The sequence below is a fragment of the Gossypium hirsutum genome, chromosome D11 (genome assembly GCF_007990345.1).
Source record: "Gossypium hirsutum isolate 1008001.06 chromosome D11, Gossypium_hirsutum_v2.1, whole genome shotgun sequence".
NCBI lineage: Eukaryota > Viridiplantae > Streptophyta > Magnoliopsida > Malvales > Malvaceae > Gossypium > Gossypium hirsutum.
In genome coordinates this window covers 2,954,446-2,978,436 of record NC_053447.1, presented here as the reverse complement: position 1 = coordinate 2,978,436, position 23,991 = coordinate 2,954,446, and the positions used below count along the sequence as shown (strand labels likewise).

General features: G+C 33.0%; 3 protein-coding genes across 3 annotated transcripts; 1 reads left to right on the top strand and 2 right to left on the bottom strand.

The window, feature by feature from the left end:
• The first annotated feature begins 1,624 nt into the window (after positions 1-1,624).
• LOC107912118 (uncharacterized) lies at positions 1,625-9,840 on the top strand. Its single transcript, XM_041105514.1, is given in 9 exon segments — positions 1,625-2,091; positions 3,046-4,353; positions 4,458-4,518; positions 4,521-6,271; positions 6,684-7,772; positions 8,316-8,420; positions 8,575-8,664; positions 8,826-8,936; positions 9,017-9,840. Coding segments are annotated over 9 exon segments (5,127 nt in total). The 5' UTR covers positions 1,625-2,025; the 3' UTR covers positions 9,563-9,840.
• A 3,670-nt stretch (positions 9,841-13,510) lies between these two features.
• On the bottom strand, positions 13,511-15,540 carry LOC121223630 (40S ribosomal protein S2-2). Its single transcript, XM_041105513.1, has 2 exons — positions 14,733-15,540; positions 13,511-13,889 (listed from the first exon to the last, which is right to left on the bottom strand). Exons 1-2 carry the CDS (start codon positions 15,381-15,383, stop codon positions 13,731-13,733), a joined length of 810 nt encoding a protein of 269 aa, XP_040961447.1. The 5' UTR covers positions 15,384-15,540; the 3' UTR covers positions 13,511-13,730.
• Positions 15,541-16,192: 652 nt separating this feature from the next.
• On the bottom strand, positions 16,193-20,275 carry LOC107912120 (probable LRR receptor-like serine/threonine-protein kinase At1g74360). Its single transcript, XM_016840184.2, has 2 exons — positions 19,771-20,275; positions 16,193-19,545 (listed from the first exon to the last, which is right to left on the bottom strand). The coding sequence occupies exons 1-2, from the start codon at positions 19,853-19,855 to the stop codon at positions 16,331-16,333; spliced, it is 3,300 nt and encodes a 1,099-aa protein (XP_016695673.2). The 5' UTR covers positions 19,856-20,275; the 3' UTR covers positions 16,193-16,330.
• Between the last annotated feature and the right edge of the window lie 3,716 nt (positions 20,276-23,991).

Here is a 23,991-nt window from a genome sequence, read left to right as displayed (position 1 = left end):
AATTAGCTCTTGATACCAATTTGTTAGGGATAAACCTGGTTTAAGCAATGAACAAGTAAAATAACGAAGAAATTGAAAAGATCGAATACAAATATTTTACGTGAAAAAACCTTTCTAAAGAAGATAAAAAACTACGGGTAAAAATAATTTCACTAAAACGGAAAAATGAAAAATATAAAAGATGAAGATAAAACTAAACCCCGAAACTCGAAATAAAAACTCTTAAAACGTAAACACAAAATTCTTTGAAAGCTTGTAAAAACTTAATATGTGTAATGAATTATCTTTTTAGGGTGGAAAAAGAGTTAATTTATAGGCTAAATTTGTAGGTCAAATAATATTAAAATAAACTACACTAATCAAAGTTTAAATAGAAAACTAATATTAAAATAACATATATTAATCAGAGTTTAGGTGTGAAACTAAAGACAGTTTAATTAGGAGAAGAAAAACTAAAAAATACGAGGCATTCATACACATGCAATAAAATTTTTAATATATATTAATTTTTTATAACTCAGCTATACTTATAGAATAATAATCTTTACAAATAATCATAACTTTTTAAACTTAATTATATTCACATAATAATTCTATTTATTTATGTATTTATTTAACCTATTTTTTATCGAATAAAACGTGTCTGTATTATGAAATATTATTGATTGTGGCATATGTTTAATCATATGGATTATACTATGTGATTACTTCATACTCTTTTTTTTTTTTATATTATACACAATAGTGGAGTTAGAAAATTTTTTTAGGAGACTAAAATTAAATTGTATGTTTTTACAATAGTAAAAATATAATTTTACTATTTTAATAGTCCATATCTTTATAATTTTTAAAAGATTAAATTAAATTTTTATAATTTTTTTAGAATCAAAATATAATTTTATCATTACTAATTTAAAATTTTATAAATTATAAAAAATTTAAATGAAAAAAATTCATTTTAAAGATGGGAGCCGAACCTGCCAACCTTCTTAGCTTCATCATTGATTATACCCCATTTAATGAGTAATTTTTGTACCGTCTTTTTAAACGATTACAAACACGTTTATTTCATAATTATTCAAAATAATATTAAAAGTTTTAAAACAAGCGTATATACATATTAAATTAGTATGAGACCAGTTTGAATTCATTAAAGCTACGTGCAAGCCGATTTTATTATTTAAGAAATATATATTTATATATGATTATGATTAAATTTAAATATTATATTATTAAAATTTTTACATCAGTCGGTCCAACTCGAGTTACGCTAAACTTACCAGACAGAGATGGTAGCGCAAACATTTAACATGTCCTAAATATATATCGATGTTAATATAATACTTATAGAGGGACCAATATCAGAAAATATAAACATGAGTATGACTTATATAGGGAGCTCGATTGCTCAATACCTCTAATTTAAACTCTCATTATTGATGTGTCAAATAAAAATCATTAACTACTTTATATTTTTATTTAAAAAATAAATTATTAGCCAAATTCGAGTTAAGAGGTCAAGAAATCTGAGTCCTGGCCCAGGTAGGCCCATGAAAAAGGAAAAATAAGGCAATAATGGGCTTTCTTCTTCTAATATAAAACCCTTTTCTTCTCGCTTCCCTCCTCTCCTTCCTTTGTTCCTCCATGGAAAAGAAAAAGTTAAATAGAATACTTGAAAAATCCCATTTCCTCAAAAATCCAAACCTTTCCTTCTAAAAAGATAAAATCTTTTGTCGTAATTTACCCATTCTGTCTTTCATTTCGCATTTCAGGTTTTTTTTTTCTTCTGACCGGTTCAATCACCCACTCTTTTGTAAAATTTTAATTTACCCAATTTGATTTTGATCATGTTGATCGTTTCTGATTAACAAGGTTTACATTTTTATCTACAAATCGGGAGATTCTTTTTCTTTTTTTCTTTTGCTGTTGTAACACTAGGGGTTTTTTTTTTATGATCAATTATAATCCTTTTGTTGTAAAGTTCTTATTTTCAGAGGGTACTTTGGGGGATTTTATTGCTTGGAGATGATGGAGAACAGTGAAGAATCAGCAGTGGATGATCAAGGGTCAGGATGGTTTCAAGTGAAAAAGGTGTTCTTCCTTAAACCAATGTTATTAATTCCCCTTTCGCATTTTCATAATTTGTTGATTTTTGTTGCCATTTTAGTTTATTATTTGTCTGATTACTATGAAAACTGGGGATATGGGAGAGTACTTTGTCTCTTCATGTTATTAGCTTAATGAAGTTTTATTGATGCTGCTGCATTGAGCTTTACTAACTGATTTTTGTTTTAGTATGGAATATATATATATTTAAGTATTGAAGTGATTGCTTTTCTCAGCAACCAGCAATATGCTAAGTAATTTATTTATGTATCTTTATGCTGATTTCTGAGCTAGGATTGGTCATAAGGTTAGATTATGAGTGAAATGTCCTTTATTTATAATCTGATTAACATTGGAAAGTGAATTGTTTGATTTCAAATTATCATTATTAGTTTGATAATTGAGGTTGTTAAGGTTTAATGCTTGACCATGGGAACTAAGAGTCCAGCACTTCAGTACTGAACCACTCGACTATTGGCAATTACAAATTATTTGGGTCTATCAGCTTGAAGGAAATATGTTCCATAAGTTTTCATATGATTTTAACTGAGTACGATTCCAATGACAAGTTTGATAGGTGAATGTTTTTGTTAAAAGATAGAATCAGAGTCTTAGACTTAAAAGATTCTGTTATTCAGTCAAGAAGTTTGGAAACTTTGCTTTGTTGAAGTTGTTCATTGCAACCCGAGGCTTCGTTTTGCTTAACTTTGTTCTTGATGTGGAACTTTTAGTGTTATTGGTTTTTCTGGCTTGTGAGATGATCAGTCTTCCTTCTTGGATGTCATCTGCTACTCCTAGTTGTGCTTTTGGTCTCTCGTCTTAACTAAAACATTTCTTAGAAAACTACCTTAATATTCTAAATCTGTCTCGTAAACTAGATTGTTATTTGTCAGTGTCGAATGTTGTCTTCATTATTAGTTCTTTTTATTTCTTTCCCAGAAGCACAGAAGCAGCTCGAAGTTTTCTGTACAAAGTTGGGTTGGGGGGTATTCGACCAAAAATGCTAATAATTTGGTGAGAGGTCGGCCATTGTCGAACAAGAAGGGTGGAGCTGTGCAAGGAAAATATAGATCTTTGCTTCGATCATCTGGGGGGAATTCAGATGGACATACCCAGGATGGTTTTGCAAATTCTACTGCCGAGTCAAATGAAGATGAAAAGAGCGTGAATTATCTAGATAAATGTGTTCTTAAGAAAGACTGTGAAGACCCCACATCCCCCACTTCTTTTGTCAAAAATTCTAATGGCAGCTGTGCAGTTAACCCAAAAATTCTATCGAAGGATAAATCCCATATGGTTCACAAAATCAAGTGGGGTGATTTAGAAGAAAATGTTCTGGTAGCTCATCATGAAAACAATATTGGAGCTGAAATCAAGTTCGGCGATATTGGAGATGATAATGTGCTTGGCTGTTCAAAGAATGTGAATACTAGTAATTTGATTTTGTGTTCTTGTACTGACCTCCAAGAAAACACAGTAGAAGCATCCATGGATGACAGAAGTCATTCTTGTGAGGTATCTTCATTGACTCCTAAGGATCAAATAATGGAAGAAACCTTTAAAGAGGTTAATGAAGTGTCTTCAGAAATTGTGGAACCACAGATTGATAATGAAAAAATAATTTCTGCCGAAGACGTTTATAAGGACATAAACACTCAACACATCAAACCAATAGAGAATAGTGAAGTAGATCCTAGTTTTCTATCTTGTCAAGCCTCTGAAACGGTGGTTATACCTGAGGTGCCTGATATCAAGATGGAGGTTGGCGAGCCAAAAACATGTGAAATTCCTATTGTAGATGGTGATTCAAGCATCGAGATGGTTTCACTGGATGCAGTGTCATTTCCACCCGAGAACATTGGACCTGAAACCTTGAGACAATCAAATGTGACTGATTGTGTACAGGATGGTAAAAAACCTGATCTGTCAAAAGCTCAAATTATAACTGCCCTTGGAGAAGATGATGCAGGAGAAAGCAAAGAAAGGTTTAGGGAGCGGCTGTGGTGTTTCCTTTTCGAGAATCTTAATAGGGCAGTAGATGAACTTTATCTTCTTTGTGAATTAGAATGTGATATGGAGCAGATGAAGGAGGCTATTCTTGTTCTTGAAGAGGCTGCTTCTGACTTTAAAGAATTAACTACAAGAGTGGAAGAGTTTGAAAATGTGAAAAAGTCCTCTCAATTGGCTGACGGTGTGCCAATTACTCTAAAGAGTGAACACAGAAGGCCGCATGCCCTCTCATGGGAGGTAAGGATGCTTAACTCTTTTCTTCTTCTTCTTCTTCTAGCATCATGTTCATGCCATCTAACCATTCAATATGGAACACTATAAATGCTTTATCTTGAATGCAGGTTCGTAGAATGACAACTTCACCTCACAGAGCAGAGATACTGTCTTCATCCCTAGAGGCTTTTAAAAAATCCAACAAGAGAGAGCTAACCGACTTTCATGTAACAGTATGATGTCCCTGGGGCAGGACAATTCCAATTGTGCTTCTACATCTGGTGATAATTTGAAGAAGCCACTTATGCCGTCTGATGTAACATCCGTCGATAAAGAGTTGGGGATAAAGTCAAGAAAACTCCGTGGAGGTTCAGATCTTACTCAAGTGAACCTAAATGGAGAGAAAAGAAGCAATGAATCAGGCAAGTCCAGCAAATTAAACTCTGTTCAAAATGGTCGTGACCCACCAAAGAACTATATCTCTTCTGATGTTGCTTCATCTAGGTCACTTCTTAAGGACAATCCCTCTGCATCTGTTATCGGAAAGAGCAGGAGAGAATATCTTGGGTCTGAAACTGAGAAGCTGCTTTCTAGGAAAGATAAAACATTAACAGAAAATATTGTTGAAAAAAAATCAAAAATTTTGGATCAGGTTAGGAGGCAAGTTCCTCCTGATAAGGATAAGGATAAGAGAAATGCTACTTCATGGAAATCCATGGATGCATGGAAGGAGAAGAGGAATTGGGAAGACATACTTTCATCTCCCTTCCGTGTTTCTTCTCGTGTATCTTACTCACCCGGAATTGGCAAGAAAAGTGCTGAACGTGTCCGTATTTTGCATGACAAACTAATGTCCCCTGAGAAGAAGAAGAAAACTCCAGTTGATTTGAAGAAGGAAGCAGAGGAAAAGCATGCGCGGGCATTGAGGATCCGAAGTGAGTTGGAGAATGAAAGAGTTCAAAAACTTCAGCGCACCTCAGAGAAACTCATTCGAGTCAATGAATGGCAGGCTGTTCGGACTATGAAGTTACGAGAGGGAATGTATTCCCGTCAGCAACGTAGTGAATCACGACATGAAGCTTTTCTTGCAGAAGTTGTGAGGAGAGCAGGTGACGAAAGCAGCAAAGTTAATGAGGTTCGCTTCATTACTTCATTAAATGAAGAAAATAAAAAGCTTATGTTGCGTCAGAAACTGCAAGATTCAGAGTTGAGGAGAGCTGAAAAACTTCAAGTGATGAAAAGTAAACAGAAAGAAGATATGGCTAGAGAGGAAGCTGTTCTAGAACGCCGAAAGCTTATTGAAGCTGAAAAGTTACAACGTCTTGCTGAGACACAGAGGAAAAAGGAGGAGGCTCAGCTTAGAAGGGAAGAAGAACGGAAGGCATCAAGTGCAGCTAGAGAGGCAAGGGCCATAGAGCAGCTTCGGAGAAGGGAGGAAAGAGCTAAAGCTCAGCAAGATGAAGCTGAACTCCTTGCACAGAAGTTAGCTGAAAAACTAAGTGAAAGTGAACAACGTCGTAAATTTTACCTTGAACAAATACGGGAGAGAGCTTCAATGGATTTTAGGGATCAGTCTTCGCCTTTACTGCGTCGATCAGTTAATAAGGAGAGCCAGGGCAGATCCACACTAACCAACAGTGCTGAGGATTGTCAAGCAAATGGCAGTGCTATGTTAGGAAACTCTGCACTTGCAGCAGGCAATAGTGCTTTGCAACACTCGTTGAAGCGAAGGATTAAAAAAATTCGACAAAGACTTATGGCTCTGAAATTTGAAATTTCTGAACCTCCTGCTGCTCCTGAAAATACTGGTATTGGATATAGGACTGCAGTGGGAACTGCTAGAGCGAAAATTGGGAGGTGGCTTCAGGAACTTCAGAAACTTCGACAAGCAAGAAAAGAAGGAGCCTCAAGTATAGGGTTAATTACTGCAGAAATGATCAAGGTATACCAATTTTTAGACCACCATTCAAAGATATTATGATCTTAACATCTACTACGGTTGTGATTTATCAACATGGGATGTCTTCTTTAAGGATATTATGAGTTTTAATGGAATTTATATGAACCCTTTAGTGGTAACATTCAGAAAATATTTTCTTTGAATCATTCTAAGGAATACTTCAATTAATTCACTCTTCTGATATTTCAGAGGATTACAAGTACACAGATCTACTTTAGCTTATTAATGTCTTTTTTCACTATATGCTGTTAGGATCATCAATGCTCTTTTATAAAATAGAGTAGCTTTGCATAAATTCATGTTCTATTCAATCTTCAGCACCCATTCAAATGGTGGGCGGGGATTTGATGCTCTCTTTCTAACTTATTTCTTATGAAAATTTCCTGGTGATTAGTTTCTGGAGGGAAAGGAACCCGAGCTGCATGCTTCTCGCCAAGCTGGTCTGCTTGATTTTATTGCTTCTGCCTTGCCTGCTTCACATACATCGAAACCCGAAGCTTGTCAAGTGACGATACATCTTTTAAAACTTCTGAGGGTGGTGTTATCTACTCCTGTGAACCGGAGTTATTTTCTTGCTCAGAATCTTTTACCTCCTATGATCCCCATGCTGTCAGCAGCACTTGAGAACTATATAAAGATAGCTGCATCTTTAAATCTCCCTGGAAGCAGCCCCTCACTTTCATGCAAAACATCTCTTGAAAATTTTGAATCAGTCTCTGAAGTATTGGATGGTTTTTTATGGGCCGTCTCCTCAATTATTGGTCATGTAAGCTCTGATGAACGGCAACTCCAAATGCGGGATGGCTTGCTCGAGTTATTAGTTGCCTATCAAGTTATTCAACGGTTCCGAGATCTTTTTGCACTTTATGATAGGCCCCAGGTTGAAGGGTCCCCATTCCCTTCATCTATTCTCTTGAGTATCCATCTACTGGTTGTTTTGACATCCAGTCCCGGAAATAGTTGCATCAATTGGGAATCCTTACCTATTGAAATGGAACCAGGTAGTGAAAGTCAAGAAACTAAGATTGCAGCATCTGTGGATTCTAGATGTTCCTTTGTAAATAGCAGTACTGGAGACATTATCCCTCAATTTTGTGCGCTGAATGGTAGCACAGTGACCCAGCTATCTGAAGTACCAGAGGATAGACCTTTGGATGAACCTTGTGGAATAAATAAAAATGATAATCTAGTATTCATCGGAAAAGACGGTGAAAAGCAGATGACGGATAGTTCAGTTGAGTTGAACAATCTTAGCACTTCCAAGATGGATGTTACAGATGCATCACAGAAAACTCTGGTTGAGCAAAAGGAAGAGAAACCCGTCATAGTTGCCAGGGAGGAGAAACCGAATGAAAACATATCAAGCTTGAAGCAACCAGTGGCATTCCTTCTTTCCGCTATATCAGAAACTGGATTAGTGAGTCTTCCTTCCTTGTTGACTAGTGTGCTACTTCAAGCAAACAATAAACTACCTTCTGAGCAGGTAACTTTGCTACCTTTTGAAAAGTTACTTTTCCTTCTTTTCTTCTTTTTGATTTTATGTCATGGAATCAAATAAGATCGCTTTATGGAATCTTTTAAAAACTTCTGCTCTTCAGCCCTTTTGTTTTTGATCCTTACCTTTTATTCTGATTCTATGATCATTTCGTGTGCCTATAATGACTTGGGTATCGGCTTATGTTATATTCAGTATATTGTCTTTCACTCTATGCTTATTGAGCAGGGAAAAGGGATTCATGATAGGACATGATCAATACAAATCTGAGCTGCTTTATTTCTGATGAAAATAATTTTGGTTTGAGCAAATTTTATCACAATCTGTTCATGGTTTGATGAGACCGTATTTTATCTAAATTGTTATTTACGAAATATTTGGAATTGGAATGTTACCAAGGGTATGGTTTTGAATAGATAAAGTGGTCAACATCCCTAGAACCAAGCCACTTGTGGGAAAACGGTTACTTTGTGGTTGTTTTCTTCATACTGAAGATATCATTTTTGTTATTGACTGTCAATTCTGTTTCAGGCTTCAAATGCCCTTCCCTCTAATTTTGAGGAGGTAGCAACTGGAGTGCTGAAGGTTCTGAATAATTTGGCTCTATTGGATATTACTTTTATACAGAGAATGCTGGTGAGTGAATTTCATGCACTATATTGGATATTGGTTGTATGATAATGGTGATAGAGGTTTTAGCTTGACTCCACGATTCTCGTCATATTTATGCTGATTTTGATATATGTCGTGATAAAGAGAACTAATCCGGTCCCCTTTTTACCCCCTTCAGGCAAGGCCGGACCTGAAAATGGAGTTCTTCCACTTGATGAGTTTCCTTCTTTCTTATTGCACAAGCAAATGGAAAGCAGCTAATGATCAGGTGATGTATTTTGTGCTCGTCACGGTTTTCTAATGCATACCATCTTTCGTTAAATGCATGCATGAGTTAAAACCGATATGAGAGGAATCATGCTGTACCCAAGAAATCAGTTTGAGTTTCAAAAATCATATTCTTGACATATGCTATCAAATTTGTCTTAGATTGGTTTGCTTCTCCTTGAATCCCTGCTGCTTCTTGGTTATTTCGCATTGTTCCACTCTGGGAATCAAGCTGTTCTTCGATGGGGTAAGAGCCCCACTATCCTTCACAAGGTCAGTGATCTTCACAGTTTTTTCCCTCTTTATCTTTAAACATTTCTCGAGATACTAACTGTTGAGGTGGAAGGGTACAGGTGTGTGATCTGCCATTCGTGTTCTTCAGTGACCCAGAATTGATGCCAGCATTGGCAGGGACGCTTCTTGCGGCCTGTTATGGCTGTGAACAGAATAAGGATGTAGTTCAGCAGGAACTAAGTATGGATATGCTACTCTCCTTGTTAAGATCTTGCAGAAGTATCTTACCAACCGTTAAAACATCCAATCCCCACCTGGAACTTCTTTTAGCAGACGAATCGAGCGAGTACAACCAGCAGGGTTCTGATATAAAAAGATCTCAGGCTGATGTTCCCTTAAAATCTAGTCGATACAACACCAGAAACACAAGGATCACTGGCGGAAAGGGCGGCACCATAGGAAACAGCCTCAAATTCAGCAAGGCGAGAAACCAAAGAGATTGCAGAACAACAAAAACTTGTGAAGAAACAATTACCAGACATAACAATAACCTGCCAGTTTTGGGGACATCACTAACGTTATACTGCAGATTCCCGAGCAACTTCATCGACAGAGCTGAGCAGTTCTTTTCAGCTGGGATCTCCGATGACAGAACTGTGAGTTAAACTAACATGAAATACCACTCATCGTAGTTTGACATATACAGGCCTTTTTCCAGTGGGTGAGTTCATAAACCCTAAATAACTGCTACAGTTGATCAAGATTTTGTTCATGATTACTGATTTTCACTAGGCTTTTTCCCAAGCTATCTGTGGTTAAATAAATTCTTTCTAGGGAAAATGCTAACCACTGCCTGTGTATTAAATGAAAAAAAGAATGGTAACTCGTAAAATTATTATTGATTAAATAATCCGTAATGTCTATAGGCAAAAATGTTGGCTCATGAAGGTAGCATATGTTTCAACGGTGGTCTGGTTTTTGCTTTAAATTTTATGAAGACGCGAATTATTGATATGAAAACACGAAAAGTATTTAAATTTTATGAAATATTTAAAATGATTATGACAAAAATATATGTATTCAACATAAATAGACAAATTGTCGAGTGTAATTGACGCATTATTCTGTGCTAATTATACGGAGAAAAGTAGGATACAAAATAAGCTATAATACAGAGCATGTAAAATGAATATAAATATATTTATATTATATATTAATTATTGAGTTGGTGTTAATGAATAGTTGCAATAAGCTTTTACTAAGGATAAAAGTTTGATCGAATCAAAAGAAAAAGTTTTGAGTTAACAAAACCAATTTTATTATCCTAATGAAATGAATGAAATTTAAGTCTAATCGAATTGAGTAAAATTATCTGGGTTAAATTAAAAAATTAAACATATCAAATTAAAATCTTGTTATAGTATAACTCATTCGAATAATTTTGTTATAGTATAATTTATTGTATGTTCGAGCACATAAATTTGAAACCATAACTTTTTCAAAGTAAAATAAGGTACTTTAGTATGATAAACTTGAATTATTATTAATTTATATAGGTCTTAAAATTATTGTTTTAGAAATTTTAAAATTTTTATATATTTTTTAGAATTTATTTAAAATTTTTTTATTTTCTAAAACAATATAAAATATGGAATTTTTATGAATATTCTGAATTTTAAAAATTACTTTGAAAGTTTTTGTAATTTTTGTTAACAGTGATCAATTTGTTTATTTTCAAAATTGATAAAGACTAAAATAGCATTTACACTAATCTGCTATTTAAATTTAAAATTATTTTTTTCAATTTTTTCGAATCGAATTAAGTTTTACTCATTTCCTAATTATGATCAATTGCAACACTCTTTAGGCAAAAGTAGTAGGGCCTCCTAGAATAAAGCAAACCACTAGAATAGCGACCACACAAGTGAAACCATTGCCGATCAAGCAAGGGCTTCAAGGTTGATGGCGTTTCGTTGAAACCAATGGTGCTGGTTCTGGATAATTCAGCACAGGTTTTGTGAAGGGAGAAATTGCACTTTGAATAATCATAAGATGGAGTTGAGATTGGGAGCATGCACCCATCACAGGGCCTATCATTGTCCTCTTTCATCTTGTCTTCTAACACCAAATTGTCTTGGCTGAAATGTTGTACCCCTATGGTTTTCTCCACGTACATTCAAATTCAATCAATTAGACAATATGTGTGTAAACATGAAAGATAATCCTTAAAATTCATAAATAAAAAAGTTTAAAAAATTAAATAACTGATAAATTTCATATTTTTGAAATGTTGGATATTATTTAAGATGATAAATATGTGATGACTTGTCAACTATGAAATAAATTTATTTATAAATGAGTATAATTATGGTTTGTATTTTTTTATTAGGTTTAAATTTAAAATTTAATCTTTATAATTTAATTTGATATAACTTGGCTTCTCTCTTTTTATAATATTATTAATTAACTTAAATAGCTCTTAATTATTCTCGTATTGATGTGAATTTAAAAAAAAAAATTCTAATCTATCGGGCTGACATGATTTTTATTATTATTATTGTGGAGTGTTTTTAATAGATCAAGGCTGCAACCTACTTTTATTACTTAAAAAAATGGGAGAGGAGAATGATTGACAGGGGCATCAACTTGAACTCTTGGTGCTTTAATGGACTCTAGGGGCATGGTCGTTGCTAATGAAGGAAAAAGATTGTATTAAACATTGATCTCATGTTATTTGTGTTCTTTTTTCAATAATTTTATGTCACACCAGTATTTTCATATTAGATTTCAATATTTTCATTTTAAAAAAATTAAATACAAATTAAAATCTTAAAATTCAGGATGAAATTTTTGATGTGACATAAACTATTGAAAATGGATAATATATCTGTTTCATAGCCATGAAAATAAGATATAATACAAATCATGACATGTAAAAGCAATGAAAATAAGATATGATACAAAATTAATACGAATCTATCTATATTCTATAATAAGTTTTTTTAGTTGGTGTTATTAATAAATTGGGTTTTAATTTCTTTGTAAAATTATAAATAAAAAATCAATTTTTTTATAAAATAATAAATATTATTTTAAAAGTATCTATGTTTTTTTTATATTTTTTGATAAATTTAAAAAGATACAAAGTAACAAATATTAATTTGAAAGCATTTATTTTTTTTAAGAAAATAATATACAATTGACAAGATTCATGAGACTTAAACTCAAGGCATCATAACCTCTGTTATCTCATTATTACTGGTTATAAATTTATTATCATTTCAACTAAAGTCACATTTGATTTTTTTACCTGTTGTGTGATAATCTAATATGATATAGAATGAGTAAAACAAATTATATTAATATGCTAAAATTGAAAGAAAAAAAATTATGCGATAAAATAATTCTCTTAAATTTGAAGATTTTTTCTTTTAAAAAATAAGATATTCTTTTGAAAAAATTAAAATACACAATGTTGTTTTGATTATTCCTTCTTTATAACGTTATTTTGGATAATGTGCATAATTTTCATACATCCTCAATTTTTATTTAAAAAATAATAAAAGTTTTAATTCTATTTGTAAATTTCTTATTACAATGGGTATACAAAGCAACTTTGGTTTTCTTATCGATCCAATTTTGAAGAAGGAAAAAAAGAGACCATTTTCCATATTTTCAGGTGTCTGAGATTCTAAAAACAGAGCAATAAGTAAATGCATGTTTTATTAACAATTTATTAGATTTAATATTTATTTTTAGTTTTAAAATCCCATTTAAAACAACCAACTGGGTTCAACAGGATGAACCAATTACACATTGGAACCAGAGGTAACATTGGTTTAACTCCACCTTTGGATAGTTTCACTACATCATTTTCATTGCCGTTTAAACTTCATATTCAACAAAACTTGATCCAATTCAAAAACATAATTTAAATTTTAAGTTAATCAAATCGTATTATTCAAGTTTATTCAAATAAATAATTCGAATATCAAGTCAAATTAAATTTTACAAATCGAATAACTCCAATAATTTAAATAATAAATTAGTATAAATACCTTGTGATCTTGTCAATTTTAAAAATAAACAAATTAATCTCTCAATAAAAATTACAAAATAATTTTTTAAATTCAAAATGTTTAAAAAAGTTATAAAAAAATATATAAAAAACTTAAAATTTTTAAAAGTTTCTAAAATAACAATTTTTAAAACCTAAATAAGTTTATTAATTATTCATGTTTATTATACTAAAATATCTTCTTCTTTTGCTTTGAAAATTGATTATATAAAAAACTTAAAATTTTTAAAAGTTTCTAAAATAACAATTTTTAAAACCTAAATAAGTTTATTAATTATTCATGTTTATTATACTAAAATATCTTCTTCTTTTGCTTTGAAAATTGATTATATATGATTTCAAATTTAAGTACTTTAATATGAGATTAGTTATACAATAATAAGATTTTAATTTGACATGTTTAATTTTTTAATTTAACTCAAATAATTTCGCTCTATTCGATTCAAATTTCATTTCACTTTACTCGATTCAATTAAAATCTGGAACTTTTTTCACACGCTCACCCCTACCTCCCCTACCTCAAATAGCTTGGAGATGCAAAACAACTATTTTATAAAGAATCCATATAAAGGAAAACAAAAATGTTCCAAGCCTTAAACAATAACTGAAAATTTCATGAAAAACCAACCAAACAAGACATAACATGTAAGTTAAGATTCTTTTAAGAAACAAAACAGAACTTCATATTGCTACCCTATGCAGCCAGGCAGGCTTTGGAAGGCGCAACTTACTAATGACTCGTATATATACGAGAACTATACGTCCAACCTCTCTGCATCTTCAAGTACAAGGGTCTTTGCCGGCTTTCCCAACAGATCGGTATACTCTTGGAAAGGAGACCTTGTGAAACGAGTCTCTTTCCAGAAATCGGGAGTCAAGAAACCATAAGTTTTCAGAAGACACTCAAAGGTGGCCTGCAATTCCATTTGCCACGGCAACAAAATCAGATAAATGAAGAAGCTTCTCCACATAAATCATGCAGTAAATATATAACTATCAAACTATGTTAAAAGGACTAGGGCCATTAGATGTGTTCAATACAGGTACATCCCCAACAGCAACAGATAATCACCGATACGAGTGCGTATTTTTCATATGGGTATTTTCAATTTTTTATGCATTCTTCATACTTGAAAGATCACATCCCTATATACATGTTTGAATATGTATCAAACAAATCAATAACTTAGATCACTCATGTAATCTAAAACAAATCAAGCATACTGTAATAACGGTTAAAGTACTTGGGAGGTCCCTATATTATAGGGATGGGACAAAATTAGTCCCCCTATTATTAAATGGATCAATTTAGTCCCTATATTGTTAAAAAGAATAAATTAACTCCAAATTGTAACTAAGTTAACATCTACAGTATAAAAAATGTCTTGAAAACTTTTTCTTTTCAATAGCAATTCAATTCCATACAAGAGATTTTATTCACAGAACCATAGAAACTTTGAAAATATTAACTCTGATAAACAGTACATGTTAACTCTATTCCAATTTGACCTTATTTGATTCTTTTTAATAGTAGAGGGACTAATTTGGTCAGGTCCCTACAATAGAGAGACCTCTCAGGTAGATTCGCCCTATAATAACTCAATCAAAGAAACTAAACCAACAATCTCAAAGTTCAGGAACAGGATCTAAAACATTTAACAACCCATTTCCAAATGCATCTAAATAAATCCATAAACAATATAAAATAACAACAAAGCTGAACTAATTTGAAGATTCTATATAGGAAAATTCAATACCTTGACAAAGTTACCAAGAGTCTTGGTGGATCCCCTGGAAGAAGTGAAAACATCTTCGATCCCTGCAAACTGAAGAACTTTCTTGGGGACCCTAGCAGCCACAATCCCCGCACCTCTCGGAGCAGGCACCATCCTAACAGTAACGGATCCACATTTCCCGGTAACCTTACACGGCACCGTATGGGGTTTCCCGATCTTATTCCCCCAGTAACCTCTCCTCACCGGGATAACCGACAACTTCGCCAATATTATCGCCCCTCTTATAGCCGTCGCAACTTCTTTGCTGCACTTGACACCCAATCCGACGTGTCCGTTTCCGTCTCCGACGACGACGAAGGCCTTGAAACGCGTGCGCTGGCCTGCACGTGTTTGTTTCTGGACGGGAGTGATCTTCATGACTTCGTCTTTCAAGGAAGGGCCGACGAGCTGGTCGATGATTTGGTACTCTTTGATAGGGAGAGAGTGGAGGTAAATTTGTTCGAGGGACGTGATTTTCCCGGATTTGACTAAACGGCCGAGTTTCGTGACGGGTACCCATTTCTCCTCTTCGTCCTTGCGGCCACGGCGCCTGCCTCTTGGACCACGGTCACCCCTTCCTCCACCGAAGCCGCGCCTAAAAGCGCCACGCTCTCCGCCGCCTCTTTCTGCCATTTTTTGCTCTTTTTTTTGTAGGCTTTGAGGGATCAGTAGTGGGAGAGATGAAATGGGGCGGCTAAGTTTAGGGTTTTAAATGGGGTGAGTGTTAAAAAGGAGAATTAGGGTTTGGGGACATGGGCTATGGTATATGGACTTTACTTGCCCGAAAATGTAAGCTTTTTCTTTTCCTAAAAAAATACAAAAAAAAGGTTTGATTTAATTAATTTAGAATTCAAAAATTTAGTAATAAAAGTATTTCTGACTCATTTTATAATTTACAGATTATTATTAATGGATTTTCCATGTTAAATCATGTATTTATATCAATATTTGTATTTACTTTTCAAAAAAATCATATTTTATTATAAATTTTATTATTAAAATTTTAATTAAATTGAGTGGAGTTTGTTGGAATCAAACCTATAATTTTTCAAATTCAATTTAATTGTATAATTAAATTTTTAGGTGAGTCTAATTTTTTATATAATTCTTAAATTATCATATCCATTCTCATCAATATTATTAGAACTAGACTGGTTAAATAAAAAACCAATCAACTTTCTAATTTGAAGGAGCCAAAGTGGTATTAAACCACTTCGCAATTACTTTTCAATACAAAACTAAAATTCAAAACCTGAATTTTTTTGAGTGATTAATAAAATTTTGACCAAATAAACTATTTTTTAGCTCAATTGTTAAATAAATAAAAAAACCAATGAACTAACATGAATCAAAATAATTAAAAATTATTGGGTATTTGGAAGATCTTAAATTTTAATTTATTATATTTAACCCAAATACGAATCAAAATAATCAAAAAAAAATTGATTAAATTCTTTCAACATAATGAATAGGAAAGTTTTGTTTACAAGAAGAATTACAACAATAAGAATACAATTTCTTGTGCATTTTAATTATTTGTATATATTTATGAGTTATTATTTGACATCCTACGACAATTATCATGAGATGCCATAGTTGAAATCTGCTCGGTTGCTTGTGATTCTAATTAACATACCCAACACCTCTTTCATGTTCGGTCTATCTTGTGGAGCTTCGGCCGTGCATCGGACCCCGATCCGAAGCAGCTCAAACATCTCCTCGGCACCAACCGACAGTCCTGATCCCAAAAGCATAACCGGTATCACAGCTCGACTTGATACATTTCGTCCCTTTCCCATAATACGTTTGCCCCATTCCACCAGGCATTCTTCACCTCCGTCCACAGCTCGTCGACCGGTTGCAAGTTCCATTGCTAATACTCCATAGCTGTACACATCACCTTTCGTCGTAGCTTGCCATGTCTGCCCGTATTCCGGTGCTACATAACCGACAGTTCCCGCCACCATTGTGCTGACATGGCTATCGCCAATATCGACAATTCTCGCAAGACCGAAATCCGTGACTCTAGCCCTACCATCTTTATCTAACAGGACATTGCTAGCCTTAACATCTCGGTGAACAATGGCGGGGTAGCATTCATGATGTAAGAACACTAATGCTCGTGCAATATCAACCGCGATATGGATCCGTTTCCACCATGTTAATCGGATTCGGTCCGATATAATATCTTCCAAACTCCCACCTCCCATGTATTCATACACCAATATTTTCTCTAATCCATGAAGGCACCAACCATAGAGCGTTACAAGGTTAGGATGTGGCCAACCAAAGCCATTGCCACTGAGAACTTCCATTTCAGCCCTGAACTCCTTTTCACCTTCAATTCCTTCTCTTTGTAGCTTTTTTACTGCTACTTCTCTTCCATCCGGCAATACACCTCGGTACACTGTCCCGAACCCTCCTTTCCCGAGAATCCTATCGTCCGAAAAGTTACTTGTGGCCCTCAAAATATCAGCATGTGTAAAAGCTGTTTTATCCAAACGGATGACCTTGATAGTATCCGATGATCCACTAGAGCTAGATGCTAGATCAGGTCGATACTTCGTATCTTGTAAGAGATATCTCTGGGGTTCGGATCGGGAATTCACCTGTCTGCAAACCAAAACCGATAGAACCACAAAAGCGAGAGCGGTTAGTGTGAGAGCTACTGCCACTATAAGCACAGCAAATCTGGCTGATCTTTTTCGTGTACCATTATGGTTGGGTAAATGATCTGTTTTATTATCCATGAAATCTGGAACATCCAGTAGCGGATTTCCAAGGTACGAGTCTTTCTCGAACGTTCCGAATTGTGCGGTTGTTGGAACAACCCCAGAAATGTACCGATTGTACGAAATGTTGAACTTGGTGAGATCAGTCAGGTTGCTGAAACTTGTTGGAAATATGCCAGAAAAGTTATTGTATGACAAATCTAGATTCTGCAAGCATTTGATATTGCCAATCTCTGCTGGAATTTGTCCCGAAAACTGGTTTCGGGTTATATTCAGGACAACAAGTGGCAACTGACCAATCTGTGCAGGCAGTTCACCACTGAAGTCATTGAAACCCAAGTGCAGCATACTGAAATTCTGCATTGTACCGATATCCGAAGGGATCGAACCCGAAAACTGGTTACCGCTAAGTTGAAGATATCCCGAGATTTGAAGTGTCCTAACCGTTGAACCTGCAGTGCAAACTGGGAAAAGACCGTAGCCTTTAAGCAACCTGTCCCATATGCTCCTACAACTCTTCCTAGTGAGAATTGTATACACAAAACTGAAAGGTGGATAGTCTGCTGGTATCCACCTCATCATTGCCGAGCACTCACCCGAACCAGCAATGATCGTGTCGTTTCGCAACCGATTCAACTCGAATGTTCGGGTAGCGCTTCTTCCAATCTTAGCCAACTCAGGAGGGATTCTTCCAGATAGTTGATTGTTAGCAAGATTTAGCCATAACAAGCTAGTGCAGTTCCCAATCTCTGAAGGAATTTCGCCACTAAGAGAGTTGTTTGCAAGCATCAACCATAACAGAGAGTTCAGTTTCCCGAGCTTGGGTGGGATCGATCCTGAAAGCCGGTTGAAGGACAGGTCTAGAGTTTGTAACTGTGAGAAGTTTCCATATTCAGGTGGTATACTACCTGTAAACTGATTGTTGGACAGCATCAAGAAATTCAAGCTTGGCATTTGAGAAATTTCAACAGGCAATGAACCAGAGAATCGATTATTACTCAGGTCTAATCGAGAAATGTTCTGTAGCTTGAGAATACCGGACGTATCGATCCCTCCTGTGTATGCATTTCCATGTAACAACAGAAACTTCACCTGTTTGAATCTCCCAAAAATCTTTTGAATCTCCCCACCAAAACTGTGTTTGCTCACATCCAAGAACTCCAAATTCGTTAAGTTCAGTAAAGATTCCGGTATCGAACTCGAAAACCTGTTGTCTCCTAAGAACAAGGCTGCAATACTGGAAATCGATCCCAATTCTGATGGAATTGGCCCTGTAAAGTTGTTTCCCCCTACATTCAAGATAACCAAATCCCTGCAGTTTGATATCTCGCCTGGAAGTTCACCATGAAACTTGTTTTCAGACAGGTCTAAATCGTGTAAACTACATTTGTCTGCAAACATCGAACCCGAAACCACCCCGGAAATAGAGTTCTCCGACACTGAAAATCCAACAAGCCTCGAAAATCCACTCCATAAACTACCAGAAAAATTGTTGGAACTCAAATCAAGATGCATCAAGTTCCAGCATTCATCAAAGCAGCTATCGATTTCACCAGTGAAATTGTTAGTTGAAAGGTTTGCAACAATCAGATTCTGGCAAATCCCTGGGAAACTAACTTTGATATCGCCATTAAACCTGTTCGTAGACAAATCAAGCTTTTCTAAACGATTCAACCCTTTAAACACTAGGTTTCCTCCAAGGATATTATGTGACAAGTTGAGGTACACAAGGCTTTTGCATTGGTTCAAATCGTCCGGTACGGCTCCGCCGATGGTGTTGCTCGAGAGATCGAGGTGTTGAAGATTTGTTAAAGCTGAGAAATTATGGAAAATTTTCCCAGAAATGTTGTTTTCAGACAAGTTTATGCCAATGACTCTTTGTTGTCCAACAACAGACGATGAAGAACAAGAGATTCCTTGCCATTGACATGGTGAAATGGATTTATCAACATTCCATTCTGAATATATTCCTCGGTTTACTCGATTGTGTTCTTCAAGGACTGCTTTCAAATTCAACAGAGCTTCCTTGTCTGTTTCTAGTGAATCTCCATTGACAACATTAGCTGTAAATTAAAACCAGACACAGAAATCAATGTCTCAAACATGTTGTATACATAAAATTTCAGTTTAAGTCAACAGAACAGAATCATCCTTGGAAAACACGAAATCATTTCAATGCATGCATGAGAAAATTCAGTATCAAAAAGCAAGTTTCAAACAACTGAACTGAACAAAGAATCCCCAATGGAGAATCCTAAACTGATAAAACGAAGATTAAAATTACATACCTGAAATCATAAGGGAGAATATGAACAAAGTGAAACAACGCCATGAAATAGCTTGGTCTCCTGATATGATGAACTTCTTCTTCATGTTTTTTTTTCCCAGCTATTTTTGTTTTCGAATAATGAGTTACTTAATCAATTAAGCACCCATCAGATGAGAACATTTGAAGAAAAAGATGAATGAATTTGGAGTTAAATTAAACCCCTTCAAAATTAAATTAAAATGTAAGAGAAAAAGTTGTGAACGTTTTCTGAAAAAAAAAGAAAAGAAAAGAAGAAAGTCAGTTTAAGAACACAACGCCTACACATAAAGACCAGAGACCAATACTTGGTAGACAAGTTTGCCAACAATATCTTCTTCAAATAATTCTTTTAAAAAAACATTAAAAACTATATTAATTTCAAACATTGTGTAAATTGGTCTTAATCTTAATATAAAACAGTTATGTTTTGGGGGTAAAGTTATGATCCTGCTAATTCATCATTCATTTGTAATATAATATGAACAGCTATAAGACTAAACCATTTGGGAACTTAATTGATAATATAATATCATTATTTCTATTTCAACAGTCTCATCACGTGTTGATGAAGATAAACAAAAGCAATATAGTATCAACTTCATAAAAATTATATTTTCAAAAAATAGGTTTTTATATAAACATAAAACAAGTATGAAGGTAAGCTCACTCGTCCTGCATGCATAATGCTTTGGGTAAGGCATTTTCGTAATTTAAATAATCTCGATTAAATTGAAATTAATATTTAATAATTAATAATATTTATCTAAATTAAATTTTTTATGCAACCAAACCCAATTTTAATTCCACTAAGATACAAATGTATCAAATAATTACGAAAATAATTAAGTTAAAAATAAAATAATTCAAAAAAATCAAAAAGTTAACCGAAAAAACGAGGGAGTTGAAGCAGAGAGGTGGGGATAGCCGCCTATGTTGACTGGGGGTTCAAGCATAAGATGAAGGCATATATAATGGCAACCTTGAGTACGATTTCACTTTTTTTTTTCTTCTAAATTTAGATTTGTATTTTTTTTTTCAACTTTAATTTTTTCATTTTGACTAAAACCATATATGTTCACGATAAAAATTGAAAAGGTATCACTCTTTTTGTTGGTTGGTTCTAAGAAAATCCTCCATAAAAACAAATGAACAAAGGATTAGAATTATATATTAAAACAACCCTAATTATTTCCTTAAATCTGATAATTTATATATTTACTGGTTAATTATTATTTTTCTTTGTTTGTCACAAAAATTTAATATTAAGTTTTCTAACAACCCATTAAAAAAAAAGTGGCTAACGAATTTGGTCCACTAAAAAATATAAATTTGTTATGTTTTTTTTAAAGCAATTGTGATTTGAGTAGAGTTGTCTATCTAACCCAACCCTAAAAATAGGTATAATTTTTTATCTAGATTCGGTACGGATAAAAATGTCAAACTTGTGTTTGGTTCGTATTGATATTTTTTATTTTTTATATAAAAAAGTTTAAGAAATATAATACACCAAATATACTAAAAAGAATAATGTAAATATTTTCCAAAAAATTAAAAATAAATTAAAAAAATATTTATACTTAAATAACACTAAGATAAGTGCAACTTTACAAGAAAATATATCGAAAATAGTAGTAAAATTAACAACAAAATAAGTATTATACAGTACCCAAACATTAACATTAAAATAGTAGCAATATAATAGTGATCAAATGATAGCAAAATATGAAAAAACAGTAGCAAAATAGCAAGTTTTATTATTACAAATTTGGGTCGGGTCGAGCCAAAAAACTTACCAGAGGCTTGGCCTATTTTCTAAATGGTTCTTATTTTTTCGTAAGCCCATTTTTCGAGTTTATATTTTTATCCAAACCTTCTAATTTTTCAAGTGGACCCCGGTCCGATCCATTGACAACTCTAAATGCGGGTAGCCTGTTTTATTTTCGTTGAAGGTTATAGTGGTGTCATTAGCTGTATTTTTTTTTAGTTATTATCACATTTAGTTTTTTTTTTAAGAATATTTTGAAGATTTCTGACATTATCGTCGTAGTGTTCAAATTTTATTATCAACATAGTTTGATGGTGGCAAGACTGTGATGCAATTCACAGTAGTTGATCAAAATAGTGCATCTATAATAGTCTACCATTACCAATATAGCAGTCATTGCCATCTATCTCTCTCCACCAAATTTTTCATGACGAACGCGACATGCCGTAATTTAATTGAAGTCTTTTACTTTCCTAAATCATTTTATTTATGATAGATATATGAATAAAAACAAATGGTTTTAAATTATGATTTCAAACTTAATTTTTTCAATATAATATTTTTTTCGTATTTGTAATTGATTTCCGTTACTTAATAAGATATGTTGTTATTACAATAGATATCTTATTAATTTATAACTTGCGTTACCGTGTTGACTATTAGAATTACTACAATTTAGGTAAAAAAATCCTTGTCGAAATAAAAAGTAAATACGTGTCTTAGCCCTCTCAATTACCGACCAGTCTTTAAAACATGTTTCACATGTAATTTCCCATATACATTGTTATTCTCGTAGAAAAAGATAAAAGTCAAAAGAAGAGATAGCAATTAAAATTAAGATGTAAAACTTTACGTGGTTGGATGAATTATATTTCTAACAATCTTTTATCCATTAAAATGCAAGTCAAAAGAAGAAATGGCAATAAAACCCGGTCTCAAACTTCTAACAATCTTTTATCAGGTTGAATTATTAATACAAATTACTTTACATCATAGTAATAATCAGAAATTCTATTATATACGTATGGTGTATGCATATAGAAATCACAAATTTAGAAAATAAATTTATGTTTAAAAATAACATAAAATAATAATGAAACATATGTTTTGAAATTAATTAATAATAGCATATGAAATATACATTATTAAAATAAAATACATTATTAATATATACATTATGAAATAAAATACATTATTAATAGCATATGAAATATACATTATTAAAATAAAATACGTTATTAATATATACAACTGATGGAGGTAATAAAATATGCATAATAAAATTAAAACGTATAAATATATTAAAATGAAGTTTTAGTTTAGTGGTAAATTAAAAATTTTACTAATGCAATTGGCATGGATTCAAATCCTACCATATGTATGTATTTATTTTTAAAAGTGAAATGACTAAAATACTCTCAGACAATGTTATTTATTTTAATTACAGAAGGGTATTATTGTAACTTCTTAACTAAGTCGGTGACCCGGTTGAGGGTGACACTAACTCAATCAAGAGTTTTGTTAAATAATAAATAATTTGGTACCTAAGTTTGATACTTATTTCTAACGTGATACCTGTTTTTTTTTATCTAATCTGATACTTATATTTGACATAAATTACACATTTTGATACATAAAGGTAAGGATATTAACTTTTTAATGTTTAATTCAAATTTTAGTGTATAAATATTTTACATGTTTATAATTTATTTCAAGTAAATTTTGATGCATGTCTGACTTTTTTTAAGTAAAAAAATATTTTTTATATAGAAAATTTATTTTTTTTTAAATTAATTAATTAATATATAATTTAGTTTTCCGAAACATAGCAAGGGAATATTCTAGTATTGATAAAAAGGAATTCTACATTAATAAATTGATATTGAAAATAGATAAAAATAAAAAAGGAATGCCATAAATGTCATAAAATAAAATAAAATTAACAATCCATTGTTTTTAAAAACCTAAAACCTTGTATCATTCAATTCGGTTTTCAGATTTTTTTTAAAGGGTTAGTATCAAAATTAGAGTAAATAGGTAAATATAATACAAATATTCGAAGAAGTATAACATAAAATTAAATTAGTATAAATTACAATAAATAAAGAATTGATATGATGAGACTAGAGACTCACATGATGTAAATACAAATATTAGGAATGATTTCGCAAGGATTAGTAATATTGCGGAAGTCAGAATGATCCATGAGTGGTGCAGTAAGGCTGGCAAATTAAATTTAAACATGTCTTGAGGGATAATGATAATGTTACTAAAGGATAGTGATAAGGTTATTGACTGCATAACCAAAGCAACAGGAGGAGGAATGAACCAGTTGATCGTTCTCATAGATCTACCTGTCACATGTGCCAAGTTTATTAGAGAATGACATAAACATTTCGCTGCATGAAGCGACGCTTGGACATTAATCTTGTTGGA

Excerpts from the sequence above, each read along its gene's own strand:
- LOC107912120 (XM_016840184.2), bottom strand. The coding sequence starts at position 19,855 with ATGAAGAAGAAGTTCATCATATCAGGAGACCAAGCTATTTCATGGCGT. Across the intron at positions 19,546-19,770 it reads ATTCTCCCTTATGATTTCAG|CTAATGTTGTCAATGGAGAT; the intron begins GTATGTAATTTT and ends TTTAATTTACAG.
- LOC121223630 (XM_041105513.1), bottom strand. The coding sequence starts at position 15,383 with ATGGCAGAAAGAGGCGGCGGAGAGCGTGGCGCTTTTAGGCGCGGCTTC. Across the intron at positions 13,890-14,732 it reads CTCTTGGTAACTTTGTCAAG|GCCACCTTTGAGTGTCTTCT; the intron begins GTATTGAATTTT and ends ATGGAATTGCAG.